The sequence below is a fragment of the Lycorma delicatula genome, chromosome 3 (assembly GCF_047948215.1).
Source record: "Lycorma delicatula isolate Av1 chromosome 3, ASM4794821v1, whole genome shotgun sequence".
Lineage (NCBI taxonomy): Eukaryota > Metazoa > Arthropoda > Insecta > Hemiptera > Fulgoridae > Lycorma > Lycorma delicatula.
This window is the reverse complement of record NC_134457.1, coordinates 63,130,551-63,156,973: the sequence shown is the minus strand read 5'-3', so window position 1 is coordinate 63,156,973 and position 26,423 is coordinate 63,130,551. Positions and strand designations below refer to the sequence as shown.

At 27.5% G+C, this 26,423-nt stretch overlaps 1 protein-coding gene across 1 annotated transcript in view; it reads left to right on the top strand.

Annotated features, from left to right (window-relative positions):
- nolo (ADAMTS-like no long nerve cord) overlaps positions 1-25,912 on the top strand; it is a 680,775-nt gene extending 654,863 nt beyond the window's left edge. The window contains exons 25-26 of the mRNA XM_075359132.1: positions 2,589-2,697; positions 25,633-25,912. Coding sequence (XP_075215247.1) covers positions 2,589-2,697; positions 25,633-25,912 — 389 coding nt within the window. The remainder of the gene's footprint in view (positions 1-2,588; positions 2,698-25,632) is intronic.
- Positions 25,913-26,423: the final 511 nt, after the last annotated feature.

Here is a 26,423-nt window from a genome sequence, read left to right as displayed (position 1 = left end):
TTTACTCATTCGACATTTTTTGGGTTGAGGAGATGACACAGTGTGCCACTCTTTGCTTTGCCGTATCGTTTTAGGATCGTACTCAAATATCCAGGATTCATCACCTGTGATCACACGATTGAAGAATTTTTGGTCATTGTCAATCCTCTCAAGAAGATCAACATACACGTTTCTTCGATTGTGCTTCTGTTCCGTTGTAAGGTTTTTCTGCACCAATTTTGCACAAACCTTTTGCATGTCCAAATCGTCTGTCAAAATTTGATGTACGGTGAAAGTGTTTAAATTTAACTGTTCACTCATCATCCTTATTGTTAAACGACGGACTGATCTCACAACGTTTTCATCGGATTTTGAAGTTGAAGGTCTCCCTGAGCGAGGTTGATGTTCAATGTGTTCTCGGCCTTCCAAAAATGATTTGTGCCAGTGGAAAACGTGCCCTTGATAAGCAATGTTTCCCATAGGCCTGTTTCAACTTTTCAAAGATCACACTCGCAGATTCCCCAAGTTTAACACAAAACTTGATTGCACAACGTTGCTCTAAATTCCGATGCTCCATTTTCATAACACGCAACAAAAACACAACTTCACTGATGGCGCTGTCAAAGATAATTTGTTGGCCGAACAGAGTTGAAACTCATACTGAGCATGTGGAACAGATAAACAAACCGGTCTAGCACAGTGACACAGCGTTGCCAGATTGCTCGCAGTGTTACCAATCTCATTACTTTTCTCACTCACCTTGTATTTAAAGAGTATTAAAAGGACTTTTACTCTATCCTAATATTTCAGGTAAGATTGTTGAATTAATAATTATATAAATATTTGATGTTAATAAAAACTAATATTTTAGCAATTGTGTAACTGTACACATTATTAAAGAATTGGAGGATCGTATCTTACTTTCAAATGAAATAAGTTTAAATGAAGTTCAGCAAAAAAGTGTATATGTCATTTAATAGACATACAAGGAAGTCATGTAGTGTCCACATCAGATTTTTTGTAGAAAAAAATAAGACAGCTACATAATTCCCTTTTTGAATTTGAATTTGAATTTTTGAATACATAAAACTAAACTTTGCTTTTATAAATAAAAATGTATTGAATGTTCAGTAAAACAAGTTCATTTGTGATTTAAAATATCAACAGGAAAAATATTTACAGCCATGTTTAAAATTAATAATGAATTTAGGTTAAATCTAATGAACAAGTAATTGCATTTACTGAAAATCTTTAACCATGAATGAAATGATACACAGCATTCTAATAACTATGTATACTTTTAATTATTATATTTACATAATTAAAGTCTTTATCAAGTAGATATAAAAAAATCAAGGTGTCTGGTTCATAAATTGTATTTACTAAATTTTACATTGTTTAACACATATATAACTATATATATATATATTTATTTATTTTATCCATAAATAGTTAGGATCTAATACCTGACATTTTTTATGACTTAGAACCTACACTTTTTACTTCCTTGTACGAAGTAAAGGAAGTACTGTGATTGCGAAAAATTTTGTTTTCTAGATTTTAATGTACTTTTCATTTTAAAAAAAATGTGTAAATGTAATTTAATAAGCACACAAGTCATTTGTTGTCCACATCAGATTTTTGTTACATATACGTATATTAATGTAAATATGATCTATATTTTATGAAATACTGAAATGGCGTTTCTGGGCTGATCTAGAATACATCAGTAATATCTTAATTATGTATGTGTGTGTATACACACTTATTCATAAACATTCTATGTATATTTTATCTACATATGAAACTAGACAAAACATGTCATTCATAAAAATATTATAATAGTAATAAAATTTCCTACTTTTGTAGTACATACATAACCATTCTTTTACTAAATTTTGAAGTAAAAATTCTCAAAATAGTTGATTCAATTTTGATAAAATATTGTTTTACAAAGAGAACATAATTTCTTAAGATATTTTATTAAACACTTACAAGTAATTTTTAGAATTTTCAACAAAAAAAAATGATTTTTTTAGTTTCCTTTGCTTTACATTATTTATTGCCATTTCATAAATTTCTTGAGAAGGACTTCTTATTGGCACAGTAATTGAAATAAATAATCAAAATCAATTTAAAAAATGTATTATGCAAGAAATAATTTCAAACATGATTGTAGATGGAAATTCTCCTTTGAGTATCCAAAACGTCTGCTGAAACATTGGAAAATACTATTTTTTTTTTTTTTATAATTAATCTTAAGAAAATTCCCTTTTTAGTGATGCCAGTATTATCAGGCCCCTCTTTACATATAAAAAAGGTTTATGCTTAACACATCAGTTGTTATTCTTTTAGCTATAAAATTAAAATACACTACTTCCATGCATGATCTGTCCATAAATTTAACAGTGATCAATAACCCATATTGCATTACACACAGTATACTGTATATATATAAATGAACAAGTATTATTTACAGTGTTGGTTGCTTGTTATACACAGATTAAATAATTGTTTTTTAAGTCTCAAAAAAAAATGTATATATATGCATTAACACATATCTAATATTAACCACAAATTTTAATTTTGTAAAATCTTACTTGTTTCAGTGATGGAATGTAAAGATCATTCCAAATATTGTCAGAATGTCCGAGCCATGAATATGTGTCGAATGCATCGATATCAGACACAGTGTTGCCAATCCTGCAGAAACAATGGGTAACTATAGCTGATATTAGACACATTTATCTACTTCTATAAAAAATTGATAGTCTGCTGGGACAGTATCTATCCGTGTAATTTGTATATAGTAAATATAATAATTTTTAAATATATTAATCAATTTTTATAAACTGAAAGCTAACATATATTATTATATACCTCTTAGCTATATATGATTAATTACTATAACACAATTATTTTTAACTTATTAAGTAAATATTCTTCTCTGTATTAATACAGAACTTTATTATGTTCCTATAATTGCTTGTATTGTGTTAAAATAGTTTGAATGAGCTAAAAAAAAAAAAAACCTAAGCTGTATGAATTATGGTGTTTATAAATGTTTTGTGTTATAAAATAATGTTACACTTCATATTCGAATTATTTTAACTGTGACAAAACAGGGTATTTTCTTTTATTCATTTTTATTTTGTAATAGTTTCTTCTGTTGAAAAACACAATTTCATGTTTAATTTAATTCCTTTAACTGTAACATATATTATTTATTTTTTGGTAATTGTAATTAGACTTTATTATAGACTACTAGCATCAAAGGATAATCATTGTATATACATATATACTTTTTTTGTGCAACTATAATTTTGTGTGAATTTAAAACTGTTCACTTTATATTAACAGTTTTTTTATCATTAATATATGAATGATCTCTTTAAACATTCATGTAATTGCTTTTTTATAGTCTGTCATTATTGTATTAATTAAGAACTATCTGAAGATGCTGGTTATATGTCAGAAAAAGATATTCAGTTTTCATAATGACCGACTGTAACAAAAGGGCAGAATTTCTTTTAGACACTTTTGGAGTTAGTTATCAGTACCAAATTCATGACATTCCTAGAAATATTCTATGCAGTTTATGAAATGAGTATTAAATAATAATAGTTACACAATGTTATATTAAAGGTATGTAAATTTAAAGTAGTTACCCCATTATTAGCCAAAGGTTTTACCACGTGGTAGAAGTACAGGGATAAAGCTATGAAACCCTCTTTATTTCACAGCAAAGAGATGCAAAACAGTATTTTACAAGCATCATACAGCCAATTCTCAACTTTTCTCATCAATGAAGATAAGGTATTCATTATAACCCCGAAGTGGGGATTTAACAAGGCAATCATCTATTAGATTAGAAGTTTTAACAGTCTGAACTATATTTTTAATCAGAAACTCTTTGTTTAAAAACCAAACTTCCTTTGATTGAGATCTACAGTTCAACAAGTGAATTTTTCCAACACTTGCTTCCATATTTAATTAATTTAAAGTAATAAAATATGACTCTTCCATAGCAGATGATTCTTTATTATATAAAAAAAATAATACATTTTTTAGATATTAAAATTTCTTGGTTTATTTTATAAACTCTAAATTCTTAGTGCATACATATTTCTCAGTTGATGGTTAAATCTATATAATCAGTGCTTCTGCCTTGAACTTTGGAAAAATATCTAACTACCAGGCAATCCTCCCTACTTTTTTATGAAATATCATTAGACAAAGTTCATTTTTTGAAATACTTTAAACTTTCAAACAAGAAATTTGAAAGACACTACAAGAAAGGCCTATACGCTACCAGTCTCATGCCAGTCTCCGTGGCGTGAGTGGTAGCATCTCGGCCTTTCACCTGGAGGTCCTGGGTTCGAATCCCAGTCAGTCATGGCATTTTTTCATACGCTACATTTCCATATCCCACACACAGGCTTTGAGCTTATTATGTGGTGATATCATCAGACAAAAAAAAAATCCTTAATAGTTAAATTAAAGAAGTACTGATTAATTATATATAGTTTTATGATCCTTTACAGTCCAATCCCAATAATTTGAATAAAATTTTTCCAAAAATCTGTTATCCTAAATTATTTTTTTGAAAGAGAAAAATAAATAATTCATAAAAAAAATATTAACTTTTTTATTTATTGTAAATGTACATTATTTTTAACTCATGTAATATGTGTGTATGTTTAAAATGTGAAATTTTTTTCATAGTGTTAAAAATAAGATAAACAGGTTTTTAACATTTAACTAGAATCAATGGCTTTAATTCTGTTAAATGACTAATAATAATACTAAAAGTTATCATTGAGACAGTTTGGTGACTTCAATTTTTTATGTCAAAGTTTTAAATTTTGAGCTTTTATAAGTATTATTAATTAGCATAAAAAACAATCTGTAGAAATCATAATGAAAATTTTTCTTTAATATTAAAAACAGCTGTTATATCTAGTAACAAAATATCAATCGATCTAACTATCTATCAATCTATCTAACACTTACAATATAAATTTCTCTGTAGAGTTACATTATTTTGCTTCTCAAATTAACTCTTGGATCAGGTTTTAAAAATTAATGATTGCTTATATACACATTATTGAAACGTAAAAAAAAATCATTTGAGAGCAGTTTTGCTAAATTTAACTTATTCAAGTCTAAAATGACTATTATTTTATAAACCAAAGAATTTTATTCTTGAAAACAATGAATGTTTTTTGGTTACTAAACACCAATAAGAGATCCATTTTGTTATTGCTTACATTATTGAGAGTAATTGTAAGTGTTCATTTCCTTTCTATTCTTGGAAATGTGTAACATCATTACACTTTATTTCTATATTATTGTAGACTACTTACTTCTTTGAAATAAATATTTAATATCTGTGTACTGAGTTGAGGATTATTATCTATTAATAGGTAATTATAATTATGGTTTAGCTGATTATCCTTTGTCATAAGTACTAGAACTTGATTATTGTATCATAAGTCAGTTTATGGTATCATAAAATTTCATCCTCTAATGAAAAAGAAAAAAAATGACTTTGATTTAAAAATCCTGAAATGATAAGTTAGTAGGATAAATGATAGTGCAGTCAACTGTGATTTTATCTATGCTTCAGCAGAACATTATGGGAAAACAGTCAGTCATACATCCAAGCCACCGGGTTGGTCTAGTGGTGAATGCGTCTTCCCAAATCAGCTGATTGGGAAGTCGAGAGTTCCAGTGTTCAAGTTCTAGTAAAGCCAGCTATTTTTACACAGATTTGAATACTAGATCGTGGATACCGGTGTTCTTTGGTGGTTGGGTTTCAATTAACCACACATCTCAGATATGGTCGAACTGAGAATGTACAAGACTACACTTCATTCACACTCATACATATCATCCTCATTCATCCTTTGAAGTATTATCTAAACGGTAGTTACCGGAGGCTAAACAGGAAAAACAAAAGTCAGTCATACATCCAATCATGACTTGGTATTAAAAGGAATGTATTACTGATAATAGCTCAAAGGATAGTTATTTTACAAATTTTTTTCTAATTCTTGAATCTGTTTACTAAAACTATTTTAATTCGATCATTCTTAAGCAAAACTTGTTTCCTTAAGCGGCATTGTCTGCTATAGTTGTTAACCACTAATAAATACCAAAATCATGCAGCAAACTCCACCTAACATTCCTTAACTTCTGTGGTATATGGGAAATAGTTAATCAAATATGGTTCTGGCCATTGTCATTTTACTTAACTTCATAGTCTTTAATTTCCAAGATGCTACTTCATGAGACATTTCAGATGATAAACTGTTTTTTAAGAGGATACAATTTATATCTTTTGAATGTAGAACATTACCTAGAAATATAGTAGAACCAAGCCTGAACATAACCCTAAATCTTGAATACTATGTTTTGAACCAAGAACAGATTTATTAAAAATTAAGTTTTAAGGTGTACATTATTTATAAAGTTTGTTTTGAAAAGTATTTTTGTTGATATTCATTTGTTTGTAAAAAATTGTCATTAAATTTAAATGATAATAATCCTTGGGTTGTTCATTCAGGAAAAACAAAAAAATAAAATTGTCAAAAGTAAATTCTATATGTAAAATAATATTGAATAATGACAAAATTGTGTGAGCTCTATGTGTCATTGTTTACGTTATTTTAACTAAAGGTAACATAAATTATTAATTTGTTTTTTATAAAATAAAAAAAAAAATAAAGAAGCAATAGAAAAAATTTCTTGACCAGGTCATTCAGTAAGCAAAATTACTTTTAAAAAAAATTGATGACCACATCACATTAGGAAGTAAACATTTTCCATTGTTCAACTATTAAAAATAATCATTGTTTGTCAGTATATATGTTTCATGAAATTTTACTAAATATGTGCTAGCTTTAATGAAATTCTTTATACATCTATATTTTAGTTGGGCCTTCACTTTGCTCCACCAAATAGATCTCTGCATCCAACTATACAGCAAGGTAGACAAACAGTCACAATGACTGATAAATACTCATTACATAAAATAAGAAATAACAGACTACTTTATACTGTAATGGGCACAATTAGATAAATAACACCACTCTGCTTTGAAATGACAGAATTACATGCTTTAAATTCTATGTATATCTATAATTTTTGTGCTGTGGTTAACATACAATTACATTAGTAACAGGCATATTTTTATTATTCCAAATATTTTTATAAATGTTCAGAAAAATTATATTTGAATATCTTTAAAATCATTAAATTATTTGTTTTTATTATTTCAGTTACAATAAGTTAATCATCATAAGTTAGTTGATAAAAAAAGGTAAATAATGTAAGGTATTGGTACTATTTAGGTGACTGTGATTTTTCAAATATTTAATCACATTTTAGCCACTTGAATAGAAAAAGAAGGTGTTTTTGCAACAATGCTCATTTATATAAAAAAGATCTATCTCTGTGGTGGAGTGTTAGCATTACTTTTTAGAAAGTTTCATGTTTAAACCCTAGCAGATTTGAAATCTTTCTCATGATATAAAAGTTTCATATCCTATTCACACACAAAATCTTCAAATTTATAAGAGGTTTCAGATTTATTTAGTGCATGGTTGTAGTGTCTCGTAATTTTTTTCGGGCACTGTTACAAATTTATTTACTTTTCTTCTTCAAATTTAATCATCTAAAAAATAATATAACAATATCCAAAAATAGTTTACATACAAATAGTTTTATATTTAACATCTTTAGTGTTTGTAACAGTAATTTTATTTTTTTAATAGATTTTGTATGATTAAAAATTACTTATTAAAAATTTAACATACTATTCAATAAACATATAGCTGTAAAATGGGTATTTAAAATGTTCTGTAAAATTGGGTATTACATATATTAAAGTACAGTCACCAATAAGTAATGGCGAGTTTGGAGTGGCGACGTTTACTACCCAACATGAAAACATGTTTGTCGCTCTTAGTAATCCCCCTTACCAAATAATTGTTTTATTTTTAACAAATGAATGCAACAATTTTGAAATGAAATACAATTGGCTAATTCTATACTGTACATTGTAAAATGTAATAATAGATGACAAAATATTATCTGTTACTAATTACAAGGTAATTATTGCAAGAGATGGTTATTACTGTAAGTTTAATTACTTACTGGAAAATTAATTATCCATTTAATTCCTCAGATAGAAAGCCGTCCTTACTGTCATCACTATCTTCAGTGTAATTGCCACTATTACATAAAATCACTGTCTACATCACTGTATCACTGTCATTACATAAAAAGACAATGAAAGATTCTGTCAGAGAATTTATTAACAATTCTTGGCTCCAATATTCACCTTCAGTTTTTTTAACATTTTGACAATAAGGTTTTTAATGTTCATTGCCTGTTGAATTCATTTTATCTTCAAACAGTTTTTGCACTTCTGACATCTTAAAGATTGTGTTGCAGCTTGCAACATGTTGTTTTACCTCTGACCATACCATCTGAAGTGGATTTAAATCAGGATGGTAAGGTAGAAGCTGCTTCATGCTCACTTCTTTCCAACAATTTGCCAAATTATTGTTTTCTGTTACTTTTGTTCAACTTAATTAGTTCATACAATTGTGGTTAAAGCATTTGAGATGAAAATGGACCATGACATCATGATCCATTTTCATCCTTTCTTTATGATGTTTTCTTTAGCAGTCATGTCTTGTTTCTCGCTTGATAACACTGGAAACTTTTCATAAAGGATATTATGATATGGAGCATTGTCAATAGCTACTACAGACTCAAGAGGAAGGTTAGAAACTAATTTTTCTTCAGCCCATTTCCAATAATTTTTAGTATTCATGCTATCATGGTAATCACCACTTTTTGATTTGGATGTCTAAGTTAACATTGCATATGGAATAAACCCCATTTCACCTCTGGCATGAATTATAATTAAGCATTCACCTTTATTTATTAGTAAATGAAGCCCTGCACTGCTGTCGTCAGTCCATGATTTTGCCATTGAATGAGATGATAAAATGTAGGATTCATCTAAGTATTACGATCACTCAATTACATTTTCTAAAATCACTGATTGCCAGCAAATATGAAATTCTTTTCTGCCTAATATGATGTTTTTCAACTAAAATTTTCCTTTCATTTTTTGTTTTGCATCACTTAAAACCTAATTTTTTCAAAAAAATTCTTCTTAAACTACAGTTTCACTACCGTTAAAATTAATTTTAATTTTCAGTTCTTTATAGAGTTTGTTAACTGTTGGCAGCTCTCCCATATCTTTGAGTGAAATTCATTTATAGTTCACCTAACCACACCTTTATCAAAATCATCTAATCCGGTAACTGATTTAGAACGTTTGTTTTTCTTTTTTTGGATTTATGAACAAACAAAACATTCTGGCCCCCCCAGATCAATGAAGTTCTATTTTTTCTTAGGCTTTGAACCTGAGTCCTGATAAAGGCCACAGGCAACTGCAATTCTCTCTTCACACTTCAGTATTGCAATTAAATGTTTATCATTTTTTAATTTTTTTACAGCTAAAGTCTCTTTTTTCATGAAATTATACAAGTTGTATGATCATAGTTGTTAATCTAAAATAATCTTACTCATAAGAATAAAATAATTATGTATTATTTTACCAAAATTAATCTTTTTAAGATTCATATTATTCCTCTGTACTGTTAAATTATATTTTAAATTCTATTAACATACCACCTAGTACAGAATATTGAGATAAGATGTATCTTACCTTAATTTCAATATGAAAGTACTTTCAAAGAATCCTACATCCTCAGTCATGATAGAAATAATTCCATTATTGCATAATAAAAATCTAAAAATAAAAATACTAAAATAATGATAATTGTGTATTTATTTGCACAAGTGCTATCTTATGCAGTTTTTATAACAATGTTTCTCTCAAACATTGTCTAATGGTTTATCAATTGAAATTTTGTTTCTATCTATACATGTAATATTTTTCTAATATATTTAATTTTATATCATTTTTATTCTTTTCTAATATTTCAAAATTTGTGTTAATATCAGAAAAAGAATGTTTATTGTTTATTAGATGGTCTGTCATATTAGATAAACCTAATTTATTATTTTTGTAATTTCTGTAATGTTTAAGAAATCTAGTTTTAAAGGATCTGTTTATTTTTCCTTATATAAAAACAATCATAATCACTACATTTAATTTTATAAATTCCACATAAATTATTTATTTTATCAATATTATTTTTTAAATATTTTATTATGCAGTTATTAGGATTGTAAGATGCTGGTTTAAACATTTCTTTATTGTAAATTTTAGTAATGTTTTCAATGATATTATTAATATGTAAATACATTTATGTGTATTTTTAACTTTTTTATGTCATTATGCATTAGTTGTAAGGTAGTCATTTTGATAATGTGTTTTGATAGTTGTTTATAAATATTATAAATTAAAGTAGTCTCAGGAATGGTCAACGTGAGGCTGTACAAGACTACACTTCATTTACATTCATATATATCATCCTCATTCATCCTCTGAAGTAATACCTTATGGTGGTTCCAGAGGCTAAATGATGATGAAATAATAATAATAATAAAATAAACATTATAAAACATATGTTTTATAATGTTTATTTCATCATTTAACTTTTCTTTGTTACTATGTGTGTGTGTTTGATTGCTCTATTAATCGTATTTGTATAACTTTTAATTTTATGAGACCAAGAATGATTTGATTTTTTATGAATTGTTATATTATTAGATGTAGGTTTTTTAAATACTGATGCTTCAATTTAGTTGTCATTTATTGCAATATTGACATAATTTAACATTTTATTATTATCCATTTCAAATGTGAAGTTTGAATCTTAATTATAAGAACCATCTAATAAACAATAAACATTCTATTTCTGATATTAACATAAATTTAGAAATATCAAAAATTAATAAAGATGACAAAAATAAATACGTTAGAAAAATATTACATATAAAATTTCAATCTGATTAACCATCAGACACTGTTTGCAGCATTCATATAATAAATTAATTTATAATTTTCATTATTCTAGTATTTTTTTTTTTTTTAATATGCTGTTTAATTAAATATTTCAATCATAACTGAGGATGCAGGATTTCACAAAAATACTTTCATGATAAAATTACGGTAATATATGTCTTATCTCAATATTCTGTGCTATGTGGTTTATATTAATAGAATTTAATGAATATATATATATATATCTATATATATATATATATATATATATATATATATCTCTATATATATATATATATATATTTTTTTTTTTTTTTTTTTCCCCCATTTGAAGGACTCAAATCATTCCCTGTCCTTTAGTCTTTGAAGAATGAGCTATGGAGTTAGCTTCCTGCTGCCTCACTTATTCCCATATTCATTTCATATTATTTGATCTTGCAACCCTCATTTTTTTCTGTTTTGGTTATGTTGGATCATTGTTTTATATTAAATGATAGTTGGGACGTTTATCTTTCAAGACCTTCATTTCTTCATGTTTGTAGATCATTTCTTATATTATGTTTAGGTCTTTCATGTTAAACTTTATTTCTCGGATCCTGGTTCTTGTTCTTTAATTGGTAATCTGGAAGTTAGGTAGTGAACTGTGTGTCAGGTAGTCTGCAGGGTTGGCTGAAAAAGGTGACTCTCCTTTGTGGATTGTGTTAATTAGTTTTTTTTAGATTACATCTTCTTCTCTGAATCTCACTTTGGCTTTGGTGTTGGTTAGGGTGATTTTGACTAGGTTAACCAGTTTCTTATGAAGGCCAGATTTTCCTAATATTTTGAGTATAAACCCTCTGTGGATGCAATCTTTTGTGTTTTTTGAAGTTGACGAACATAATCACTAGACTCTTCAGTCTGGTCTTCAAGTATTAAACGATCCATTTGAGACTGATGATTTGATCGAGGCTACTTCTTCCTGGACTGAACCCTCCTTAGTATTCATCATACTCCTGATTCAGTTGGTCTTGAATGCAGGTTAATAGGATCTTGGAGAAAATTTTATAGATGACATCCAGAAGGAATCTCTATAGTTGTTAGGGACATTTTGTCACCTTTTTTATGTACAGAATAGCTGTATTCCAGTGAGTAGGCATCTTTTCAGTGTTTCAAATACTGATGAGGTGTTCGTGTAAATTTCCTTTGGTGGTTTCATTTCCATTCTTTCAGTTCTGTCATGAGGTGATCTTCTCCTGATGCCTTATAATTTTTAAGTGAAAATACAGCTTCATGGCACGCTTTTGATAGTTTTTCTTGAGACTCTTTCATTCTTCTTTGTTGAATGTTTAGCCATGCTTGGTGCCTCTTTTTGATTGCTTAGTTCCATTTTCATTCCACCACTGGTGTTTCTTTCTTCTTTTTAATGGGGCTAGTTCTTGGGGGATGTCTTTAATTTTTGGACAATTTCAATATAAATAGATAAAATCATTCAAAAATATTTAGTTTAGTTTCTGTTTTTCTTGATATTTGATGTTATTTATTAGTTGGGTTGAGTTGTATTTTCTCTTGTTATTTTTATCATTGGGTTTAGATTTATCTTTGGGGTTAGTTTAATCTTTATTTTGGAGATGTAATGGTCTGAATCGATGTTACTCCTCTGAAACCTTCACATTATAGATCTCCCTGTGATACTTCTTGTTCATGACAACATGATCAAATTGAAATTTGCCACATGCCAACTTGGGTGTTTTTATCTTTTGAGTGTATGGGGTTTTCTTGGAAATCTTGATATTTTCAGGACTAGGTTATGATCTCTGCACAATTCAGTCAGTTCCATTCATTCTTGTTAATTTTCTTATGTGTTGGGTATTTACCAACTATGTCATGGTTCTCATCTATATATATGTACGAGGGCTATTCAGAAAATAAGGAACGTTTTGGAATTTTAAAAAACCAAGTACAAGAAAAACTTTTTATTATATACATGTGAAAGAGGGACTAAAATACTACTTTTCAACATAATCACCATACAAATTCAGGCACTTATCATAGCGGTGGACAAGCTTTGAAATTCGTGTGTCATAGAATTCTGCCGCCTGTGATCTCAACCACTCAGTGACCCGTACTTGAAAATTTGTGGTAGCCTAGCTTCTGTGAAACAATTTCAAACAATAAAGCCCATGAAACTTGTGGGGAACATAGAGAAAGCTCAGTTATTGTGAAACGGCGGTTTTCACGAATCTTTTCGTCAACTTTGGAGACCAGATCGTCAGTCACAATGCTCGGACGTCCACTCTTCTCTTTATCGTGAACGTTTGTTCGGCCATTTTTAAACTGAATGCACCACTTCCTGACAGAACTTTCACTCATTACGTTGTTCCCGTACACTTCACACTGTTCCCGATGAATTTCTATTGGTTTTAAGTTTTTTGCCAGCAAAAAACGAATCACAAACCACACCTCACAACTGGCGTGATTTTCGATTGCAGCACACATTTCAAATTTGTATATAAAAAAAATACGGGCAGTGCGGAGATGTTCCCGTTGTCACGGCTGGACGCGTTCCTTACTTTCTGAATAGCCCTCGTGTGTGTATATATATATATATACTCGTGTTACTATGAATTACTCCATTATTGTGTTTTATGTAGTGTTGTAAAACACCTCTGTTGTTGCTTTATATATATATATATATATATATATCATAATTTTAACTAGTCATGAAAGTTTTTTTTTGTTCAATAATCAGTATTTTAATTCATAATATATTTTTTTAAATTTTTATTTAGTCCTTTATTTATTTCATTTAGCCATTACATTAACATTTCAGCTTCATAATTTAATAAGAAAAGATCATTTTTAGTAAACACATTTTTTTAATATTAATAGAACAGTAAATTAATCAAGTATTCTTGATTAATCTGAACTAAGGATTCCTTAGATTAATAAAAAAAACTTTGATGAATGGAAGATAAATCATTAAGTTTTATTAACGTTAAGTTATATTGTAAACAGTCATGATGATTAGATTTTAAACAGTTGTGTTTCCATGTTTTCCATGTTTAAACAGTTGTGATGCTAATATATCCAGGATATATTAGCAAGAATTTTACCATTATTAAAAAAAAATTGAGAATTTCTAATTTAGCAGAGAGATAAGGAATGTATTTGTTTATAGCTCATAGTCAGCATGCTGGTCTAAAATCAGTAAAGGAAGAAGAGTATTTTATTAAATTAAGAAGTTGCTCTAATAATACTTGGTAATATAATAACATGCATTAAATACCAGTGTCAACTACATAATCTACATTTAGTATTGTTTATAATATGTAACATTGTCTTAATAATTTATTTTCAACATAAAAAAGAAGATAATCAAGCACATATAAGAAGAACCAAAAGAAAAAAATATTTAATCAAATTTTGTTTAAAAAGTCACTGTAAATTCTAAGAAAGAATAATATCAATATCAGAATATGTTGGTTAATGGAACTGTACTATGAAAGAGTATTTTTACATATGTGCAGGCTTTCACTTTATAGAATTCTTGTTAATTTGTGTTATTCATTTCCTATAGAAAGGTATATTTTTCTTAAATTCAGTAACAGAATATGAATCATTCATGTTCATGTAGTAAGTAGATTTCTTTATGCTCTTCTTACTGTGTTAAAATAAATGTATGTATTATATTTTTGGTATAACAAATGTTATAGTAACATAAAAGGTTTTTGCCATTACACTTAAATATAGGGTTTACCTCACTGAAATATATGTACTTATTTTGACTTTCAGTTAGCTTTATCTTGAATTTTAGTTTTCCTTGAATTATTGGAAATACAGTTTAACAAACTTGGATCAACACAACTTTAATGTACATACATTATCCAGTTACCATAGATAATTTTCCATTCTAATAAGTATATTATTGTTATTTAATCTGGTGTGTGTGTGTGTGTGTGTGTGTGTGTGCATGTGCATGTGCATGTGCGTACCCATATATGTGTGTTCAAATATTGGTGCATAGATGTCTTTGCCTTCTAGGTTATTAGATTATAATTGTGAGACTGTTGTGGTAGATGCAAAAACAAAAACAAAACAAAACGTATAAACAATACCATTGTTTTAAATATATGTGAATTATTGTAACCTATTAAAATTATTTATTATAATATTAAAAAGTGTACAGTATTATAAGTGTTACCTTTAGAATTACTCTGCTGTTGAAAACTATAAATGAATGAATGTTAGGATAAAGCATTATAGAATCATTTATGATTCTAACAGTTAGTATATTAAGGAGACATGAATGGCTATAAGACTGAAATGTAATTAAATTGTCTAGATTAAGATAATTATATTATCCATGACGTAATATGTTAGTTGCATTTTATCATTTAAAGCTAATTAAGAATTATAATAAATAAACACATATATTTGAGCTTTCTTAAATAATGTAAAGTAAATTAATATTTCAATATTGACTTATTTAATGCACATTAGTTTAAGATATTGTTAATTAGTATCTAAATTTATTCATTGCAATATTTTAAACATATAACTCGTATAAATGTAAAAGGTTTTTACATATGTAAGTTAGATTTAAATTATTTTATCTTCATAATATGATATTGGTATATTATGACCTAATGAATAATTGCTTGTTATTCATAAATGAAATATTCTTTGAAATTTGTAATTAATAAATCTTTAACCAGTCTACTCTTTTTTCTGTTACTTTTTAAGTATTCAAGTACAAATTTATGTTTAGTTCAGTAAATGTGTATGTAACTCTGAATTTATATATATATATATATAACATCTTTGCTATCATGTTTTGTTTTTTACTTTTTATAGAATGAGTCGGTTCTATATAGTTTGTTGGTATGTATAATAAAACAAAATTCCTACAGTGTAGTACTGTCTGTGGCATTACCTGTAAATCAAAGTTTTGGTAGAGTTTATACAAATTTAGCAACATATTGATTAGCATGATAAAATGTGGTTTGAAAATAAAAAGAAAAAAGAAAAATGAAGAAAACCAACCCATCAAATAAAGATGAGCATTAAAAAATGGCTTAGCAAAATACATTCTTGGAGAAAATCATAATTAATTATTTTATAAAATAATTATTTGCACTTACTGCCTCATTTTGTATGTTGAATAACTTCTTAAGGTTTCCATCTCTCCAGAACAGATTTTCATTATTAAAATATAATTAAAAAATCAGACTAGAAATTGACAGGCTGTAATGAGATTACAGCCTGTTTTTTATGTCTGCTTGAAATATTTATCAGCAGACCTTCCTCTCTTGACAAAAAAAATAAATGTTTGGTATTTATAATTTCATGATGTAATTAACAAAAAGTGACAGAGTATTGGGCAGAATAATTAAACCTGCTCCCATCTTGACAAATCTGTATGGTTTATTTTTTTTAAATTCATTTACTCTGGATGGTTAACAAAAAAAAATTCAATATAAAAAAATTAATATTTGAAAAACTTTCCTTAAAAGGTTTTTTCATTCAAGCAAAAAAATTGAGATTCCATCCTCTTTCAAAATTCTAAAAATAAAAAATAATTAAATAGATAATTTTATATATATAAATATACTAAAAAACTATTATAGAAACTGCATACCACTAAACGTTTGGGGCAAGTATACAAAACTGTGAAAACAGGTTATTAGCCCTAATGTGAGTAAATTAGTTTATAAATAGACTGGTTTTTTTGTGATTAACAGTGTGAATTAATTCAATTGTTATCAAATCATTAAAGATTCACAACTGTGATTCCAAAAAAACTGACATTTTTTTCCAATATAGTTTTAAAGTGGTTGAAATCAAACTTAGCAATCTAATACTTGAAAATTTAAACGTTTTATGTTTCCCATTTAAGTAAGATTAATTAATCTAATTTTATTAAACTTCCTAAACGTAAACAAAATTGTAATTTTGTAATATTTTGGGTTTTTTAAAAATGTCATTTTAGCATCTCTGATTTCATTTCAATGAAATCTTCAACAAATGTGTCAATAAAGCAGTAAAGATCTGTTTAAGAATCACTAATTTTTATGTTGTTTCTAAGAGAGTTGTCCATTTCTCATCACATGGTGCATGGTAAAATTGATAACTGTTACCAAATAATTATTTGTAAGTTGTAGCTTTAAAAATAAATACTTTGTTATTGTAATCCAAACCAAATTTTATTTATAATAAAACATTTTTAATGACTTTCTTCAAAACATTTTCAAGACATCATTGCAGCCACCTCCAGTGATCGGTGCTGCTATTAATAAATACACCTGGAACATTTGAATTAAACAAACATATAACTGATATACTAAGAACCAAAACCACTAGACACTAAAATGAATGGTTAAAAAGATGACTAAAAACATTTTGAAATAAGTTATTGAAATTTAATACATTTTAAAGTACTCTTGCTGCCAACCATCATGGATAAATCATAGCAAATTTCAAAAAAATAGAACTTCTAATATTTAAACATATGTTTATGTTTACATTGTCAAATTTGTAATTACATTCACCACTGCAGCTACTTAATTATAATAACATTACAAAAATAATAAATTACATTGTTTCCTTCACTAATAAAATATTGTTTCAATAATTTAATTTTTTTATAATACAATAACATTAAAATTTTTTCTTTGATATTTACAATTCACTTACTCTTTATTTAATCTATTCTTCACTTAGATGTATTTTGTAAATTATGGTCAACTTACATTACAAATTTATATAATGTTATTTATTATTATAGGATTACATCTATTATTCCATGAAATTTGTTATTTATAAATTGAACTTGTAGTTATAATAAAACTTCTGGATATATTAAAAGTTTTAAGATTTAATTAAGTGAACAATAAGATTAATAGGGCTAAATGGTACAGTCCAGTACTAGACTTGATTTATTAACAAAAAATGTATATAATTGATTTCCCTCCACCAATCTGCATGGCAGTGTGACAGCATCTCGGCCTTTCATCCAGAGGTCCCAGGTTCAAATCCCAGTCAGGCATGGCATTTTTCATATGCTACAAATGTCCATTTCATTTCCATGCACAAGCTTCATGCTTATGTGGCAATATCAACCAAAAAAAAAAAAAAAAACTATTTAAGAAAACAGAGAAAATTGTCATTTGCATTGCCCAAAAACTTGTCCACTAGCACAAAATGTAACACAACTCAAATTACATATTGTAATGATATGATCAATTAAAATAAGCAGTCTACTTTATCTGTTCTGTTAAATGCCAAAATATTTTAATTTTGCAGATTTATAGCTACTCACAAAAACAGGTACTACAGTTAAAAAATATGACATAATTCAATATATATATATATATATATATTTATTACAAAAATGTAAATATATTGTATTTGCAGGTAAAAAAAGAATTTTAGGAGAAAAAAATTGTTAAAATTTGTACAACTGAATTAGCTTTTATACCTTCACTTTTAATTTATTCTTATTTAAATTTATAAAAAAAAGAAATTAAAACCTACATTAACATGGGCCTATTAAGGTAACAGATTCTAAATAAAACAAAAAATAATTGAGGAGTATAGAAGAAAAGTTTAATTCATATTTTGCTTGATGTATGAGTACATTGCTCCAGATGCTCAATAGTTATGTTGGAGAGGATCGTCCTTAAAAAATGTTACTCACATACTAACAAACAATTACTGTTCCTTTTTTTTTTTAATAACAAAATAAAACTAGATTTAAACAAGACATATTTCCATTGGATCAACAAAAAATTTAAGTCAGTGCACTATTTTCTTTGGGGTAAACTTCTGTCATGAGTAGTTTTTGAAATACAAACAATTATTTTATAAGACACTTTTAAAAAATAAAAAACTGAATTTAAAAAAATTTTTAACCGGAAAATATTTTTTTTATTCTTCCTTCTCAAAAACTAGAAATATAAAAATTTGAAAAAAATATTATTTTTAATTTTCAACTGGATTTCCAGACAAACTTTCCCTATAAAATAGAATAAAACCTTTTTAAATCATCAAACTAAATCATTTGATTTAATGGTTAGGTTGAAAAATACAAAAACAGTGTTGTTGTCAAAGTGACAATCTGTCTTTTTTTTTGTCAGTTGAAAAGCAATTATTATTCAGTTATACTGTGAAAATTAAATTTTACTGTTGTGTTGAAGTTTTTACATTTTATATAAGTGCAGCCTTTTTTCTATTATGTTCAAAAGTATTAGTTTAGAAATCGTTTAAATTTCCTAGAATGATTAATATGGTGAATAATTTCTTTTCAATATAAATAAAATATATATTTTTTAAATTGTTTTATCTATTCCAATAATAGTTTAAAAAAATAAGAAGTAACTTACAATTATGTGGCACATGGTAAATTCTGAATGAATCTTAATCCAATATTTTACTTTATAATTTTTCATTCACATGCTGATTTTTCAAAATGAGATGATGTTTATAAACTGCCTTACCCCTAACTCAATGTTTCCCTTCTTTGTTTAATCTCTATGACCTTGATAAAACTTACTGGAAATAGAATTAATGATATGCTACTGCAATACTACAAATACCTACTAATATCTCCCTTTTGATATAATCAAACCTACATTAAACATTTTTTTTTTTCAAACAAATGCAAACGATAAAAATTGTCGTCTATTTTAGGGTAAATATGTTCTTTTTTCATCCATATGTAATGTGATAAAATATTTTTTCTAAATTATGTGTAGTTTAACCTGCAGAGAACAGAACAATGTATTCAGTAATGAAAACAGCATAGTTCTTCTTCAAACAGAATATTAACAAAAATACATTCATGTGGTTTTATACCTCTGTAACCATTACTGGGTGTAATTTAATATTAAATTCTTAAGCCTCCAGTTATATCATTACAAAAAAAAAACAAGACTTTTTTTTCATTTTATTCTAAGTATATATCTGCCAGTTCACAGAAGCAAATACTGTTTAATTTTTAGATATAATTATACTATAAGTGACTTAATGTATTTTTAAAATAATTTATTTGGTGTTACGATGATCATTAAGTTATGTTGAGGAATCTAAATAGCTATATCACAAATACTTTTATTTCAGCAATTAAAGCTAAAAATTTCTTTAATGTGTATCCATCTCAAAAGTACAAAAATCCAAGCTTGAGTAAGTATAGATAAAACAATGATCATATCAAATGAGTAAGTGACATAGAATATTAACATCTCTTATTTCTTTGCACAAATATCATAACAGACATTGAAAACTGGAGAGGAATAAAATTAGTAATCTATATTGCTTTTCTTCACACTGACTTCAGCAGTATTATAGAAGAAGTACAGAATGTCCTGAAAGTAAAGCAAGATTTAAATTTACAAAATGAATTTATGCATGAATTGGCAAATTTGTGATATACTTTGAAAGAATAAACACTTAGATTAAATATATAAAATAATATCCAGAAAATGACCTCCACATCTCATATGACATACACAACCTTTGGAAAAATTTGCAATCACATTTTCACAGACTTTTGGCTCAATTGTTGCGATAACACATCAGATTTCTTCTTTAATTTCAGGAATGGTTGATATACATTTGCTGTAAACGTGGGACTTAATAATTCCCCAGAAATATAAGTTATACAGTGAAAGATCGCATGACCTTGGTGGCCAAGTGATCACTGTTGCACAAGATCCCATGAAATTTCTGCTCAATCATTTTGTGTGCTGCATGACACATGGCGCCATCCTACTAAAATAACATCTCATCAGCATCAAAGCTGAAGTCCATAGCTTCCAACTGAGACTACAAAAATGCTGTTATCTTGCAATAATGTACATCATTGACAGTTTCAGCACAAAACTCTATTCGTAACATGTTTTCACGATAGTTATTCGCTCATGCATTGTGTAGTTCTCATACACAAATAACTGGAATGTCATTACTACATCTGCTTCAGAGAGCATTGTCAACCCAATGGAAAATAAATGGTACACAAATTAAATCCTATGTTAACTTTATTATTACACTTACTAGACACCATTATTTACATTTTTAATTACCTTAGTAGGATGTAGAGTTAAGTATTGGCAGAAGAGATAATTTATAATTTGAGCAAAATTTAGTATGTATACATAAAGATATACATTTATCTTTATTCATTGTAATAAACAATGTATGTTATGTTGTACATACATATTATGATTATATATAAATATACATATGTAATAAATGATTGCTAACACCATTCAACAAGTCACATGATAGAATTAGACAATTCAAAGGAAATCATTTAAATTGAAGTTTGCTGTATTTAATATTAATATTTAATATTATAATATTAATTTAATAATTAATATTTAATAATTTTAATAATATTATAATATTAATATTAATATTAATATTTAATATTAATCGAATATTTGTAAATAATTATCAAACTTTTTTTTTGTAAATACAATGAAATTGTAGAATTTCCATTAAATTTGTATTATATTTATGGTGATACATGATTGATATACTGTTAAAGAAAAACACTTCTCTACTGTGTTTCATCCATTAAAATGTTTATCCTTATGTTCCAAAAAGTTTCTATAAATAAAAAAATGTGTTATATTTATTGTTGTAGTTAAATCCATATAGTTTATTTTGTTGTAATGCTTTCAAATGAGTACTTCTTGAAGCCTATTAAATAATATTTTATTTGTAGTTTAGCACATTTAAAAGAAAAATAATGATGATATAAGTAAAAAAAACTGTGTTTATTATATAGTTTAATAATGAAAAAAATATTTAAATTGTATAAATATTGTACAGTATTAATGAAATTTAATTATTGTTGATATTTGAATAGGTTTTATTTCAGGTTTAGTTGTATTTTTACAGTTAATTAAAATAAGAACATTCCATATATTTGTTCAGTTTAAATCAAATAATATTAATAACTATTTTAAGTATAAATGATTTATGGAAATTATATTAAAATTGATAATTAAATTTCAATTGTAACTTTAATTTCTGAAAAATATTCCTTTAATACCTTTATCTATACTTCTTATTTTGGTATTGCTTTTGCATTTGAATGATTATTCATCTGACATACGTCTGGGCTTAATGCTAATGTGCAATTGGTATTTATTTATTTACAAACCAATACCAAACTTTGAAAATTGGTCAACCGTTCCTTATTCTTTCAACATTTTCATTGAAAGTAGTAATTAAACAGCGCATTGCTAAACTTACAAGATAAACACAATTCACACTTGCTAACTTTATCTACTGTTAGTAGAATTTCTGGAAAGTAAATTGAAATTAATGGTTCCCGTGTAAATAGTTTTGTGAATGTTTATTTATTTACATTGCAAACACAGCAATTTACAGTATGTTTCATTATTACACTGCTTTGCAAAATTGCAAACAAATTTAAAGTGGTATAGCTTTGTTTATAAAGCTACATTAAAGTCAAGGACAGTAATTTTTGTAAAAAAAAAAAATTCACCCTTAGATTATACAGCAGAAATGCTAAAATTTATATATTTCTTTTATTTTGTACAAAGCAGAAAACAAAAATCTCCATCAAATATAAATTCTATAAAAATAATTAATTATACACAAATAAATACTAAAAACTCCACACAACATTAAGCACATTTATCAAAAATCACTATAAAACTAAAAACAAAAACTGAGGCGAGGAAACAACTGACATAGTAATGCATTTAAGCAAAGCTTAATCTCCTAGCTGTTACATCGCCATTTCAAATGGAAAATCACACAAATTACTGTAATAAACAGAACCTAGAGTCAGTATTTTCAGCTTATGATAGGCCATACTGCCTGTCATGTTCTAAATAAGCACATTCTCCATCTCTTGCCTATTCCTTAACAGATCTTGTTGACTTCATTTGTTTACAATTTATGCAAGTTATATATGTACAACCTTATAAAGTGATATTTTATTTTACAAATATTATTTTATCAAGCCTGAAAATATATTTTAAAACTTGGAATGCATACCATATGCTTGTTCTCTGACCCTTTACAGTTAGTACAATAAACAATGTGAAATTTTACAATGCTAACAAAGAACAGTAATTATATAAATTTATAAAAAAAATTATATCTGTTATTAAGCCAAGTGCTATTATAACCCCAAAAAAATCATTTCATGATTGAAACAATTCATCAAATCATTTAATGATTTTTAACCATTTTCAACTTTTTGAAAGAGTTACATAGTGCTATTCTATTCATCACAAAATCAACAAGAATGAGAGATCTTAAAAACTGAGGAAATTAATTTTGAAATCTGCCAATACAGAAATGTCTGTCCTTATCAATTTTATCATAAATTTTTTGTTCAGTTTTTAAACAACATTATCCAAATTAGTCTATCATGAATATCTGATCCATTTTTCATTGAAATTGTTCATTTTTCATTTCATATTTTACAATCCCATCCATCATACATTATTTACTTGTATGAATTCATTCAGAATTTTTTTCTTTTTTAATTTTATCACTTCAGTTATCATTCTTTGTAGGAATTTCAATATTTAATCTCATTTTAAATGCTTAGAAAAAAGTGTATGTATTTATGTCATAAAATTCGGCTCACTGTGAGCGAAGAAAACAAGGACCGATTCAACAGATCTGAGACTGATTCTATTTACATTATCATAGGGTCACTGGTCATAAACCATGCATTCAGATATTTTTTATATTTGGGTGTTTCTTAATAAGGTCAAATGCTAAAAAAATTTAAGAAAACTGATCATTTACAAAAACACAAGATTATACAGGTGATAATCATTTTGTCAAACCTGTAATTTTAGAAAACCAAAAAAAAATCATCAAATGTTGAGCTGCACAAAGAAATCTGCAATAATTATGCCAATATCTACAAAAACCCTTTCTTTCCACACAGCACAGGATGACAACCCTTCACTTCTCTTTGTGACATGTTGAGTGGACAAATAATGCACAAAAGAAGTTTTATTCACTTTTTTTTCTAGGCATGCTCTACCATAGGATGGGTACAAAATGTATAGATAAATGTCAAATAGAAAGTTTCATTAGTTTAATTCTACTTTATTTCTCTGTTTAGCCTCTGGAATCACCATAAAGTATTACTTCAGAGGATGATATGTATAAGTGTAAATGAAGTGTAGTCTTGTACAGTCTCAGATCGACCATTCCTGAGATATGTGGTTAATTGAAACTAAAGAACACTGGTAGCCACCACCTAGTATTCAAATCTATATAAAAGTAACTGCCTTTACTAGGATTTGAACCTTATAGCTCTTGACTTCAAAATCAGCTGATTTGTGATGACGAGTTCACCACTAAACCAATCCGGTTGGTTAGTTTAATTCTACTGTCACATTTGAAATAGGATGCAATACATTTTAAAATAATGTATTTTTTGTGCCTGTAGTCAGCAAATGTAGAAAAGAATACATAAGTCATATGATCATAAGTAAATGGAAGCATCAGTTTGTTATCCTTCTCTTTTTACGGGTACAATGAAGTTTTGTTGTTCTGCGTGCATTATTACACACGTCATCTCACTTTCTCATTTTATTTCACAGATTCCTTCACAACTGAATCATTTGCTCTGATTTTACTTTTCTCTGTGACAATAACTAGTAGAACCACAAATGATTACAAGTTGTGTAACTGACTTAAGAAATGTGTAGTAATTACATTTTTCGTTTGTGATTAGATATCAGTTCATTCTAATGTTTTACAATACATTACTAAATATTAACTTTTTGGTAATCACTTTTTAAATTTTATCGTATGGTGTATATTTTTTTACATAAAAGAAAAAAAAATGCGTATATAATTTTTTTAATCATCATATCATACATTTGTCGTAGAAATATTTTTTGTTACATGTTTTACCTCATCAATGTGTCATAATCATCAGGGAATGAAAATTAACCACTTAGGCTCAGACATTCTTACATACAAAAAACACATATCACACACAATATTACATATTAAAGTATATATTTAAAAGATGCATGCAACATTGTTGTGTTATCCAGTCCAAGTCTTAAGCCTAAACTAATTAAAATTCTACTAATCTTTATCTTTTATTTTCAATGCAGAAAACATATCAGATTCAAAATTTATTTGTTCACTTATGACTTTTGAACTTAGCTTGTTTTTGTTTTTAAATATTTGTAGATTTTCCCATGCACTCATATTATAGCCTTTATGTCAAGGTTTTATTATCATCATTTATCAGTTACATAATGTGTTCAAAACATGATATGCATAATTAAAAAAAAAAAAAAAAAAAAAAAAAAAAAAAAATACTAAATATATAGCTCACAACATTGCTTGGTATGTACAGTAAAAGGGTATAATAATGAAAAGGCTAGGCTGATAAATTTTGCACACTATCGTGTTATACCGAGACAAAAGGTACTATCGAGTTGGAAGTGGCAGCGCATGATGGCTTAAATCCCCTCTACAAACCTCCGATAATGCGTTGAAATCCATTTACCAATTTGTTTTCAGTAGCAGTTAAAATGGAGTTGAGTACGACCAATTCTTTTTTTTAACAGCAGAAAATGTGAATCCTACAATATTTTTCATCGTTTTAAAGTGGTTTACGATATTGAAACAGTTGATAGGAGTTCTGTAAATAGTTGGACATTGAAATTACGCGAACGTGAAGCTGGTAAAGCGATAATTGAGGGCGCACCTCGCAGCGGACAACCGGTTTCTGTGACTCACGAGAAACATCCAAAGGAGGTGTATGATTTGCTTCAAAGTGACCGGCGAATCACCCAGCAATGTATCGCTATTGAGTTAAGCATATCTAAAGAACGAGTAGGCCATATTATCGAGCAATTTAGTTACTGTACAATCTGTGCACGATGGGTACCGCTGAAACTTTCTGATGGCTCTCCGCAAGCTGAAGTTTGAGCCTATTCCACATCCGTCATACTCGCCGGATTTAGCTCCGTGCGACTTCACTTCTTCCCTCATCTCAAGAGGAATCTCACAGATAATAATTACACCACCGACGATGAGGTGAAGGAAGCTGTGCCCACTTGGATCCGAGAAAGACCGCCAGAAGTTTTCAGTGACGGATTGCAAAACCTTGTCACACGTTGGGAAAAATGTATCAGTATAAACGGGGATTATGTTGAAAAATAAATACTGCGTTTTGTAGCTAAGGTATTGTACTTTTATTTCATTCCAATATCTCTTTTCATTACCATGCTACGCATATATGTGCAAAATTTATCAGCCGAGCCTCGTAGAATTGACTGCTCAGAAGTCTATGTATGAATAGAACAAAGATATTTCAGATACGAGTAAAAAACATGTTTCAAGAACACAACTAGTTGATCTTAATAGCTAGAAGAACCAGGAAAATGATATAAAACATTACTGTAGAAGAAATTAAAAATTTGATTTGGAGTTTTCTTGT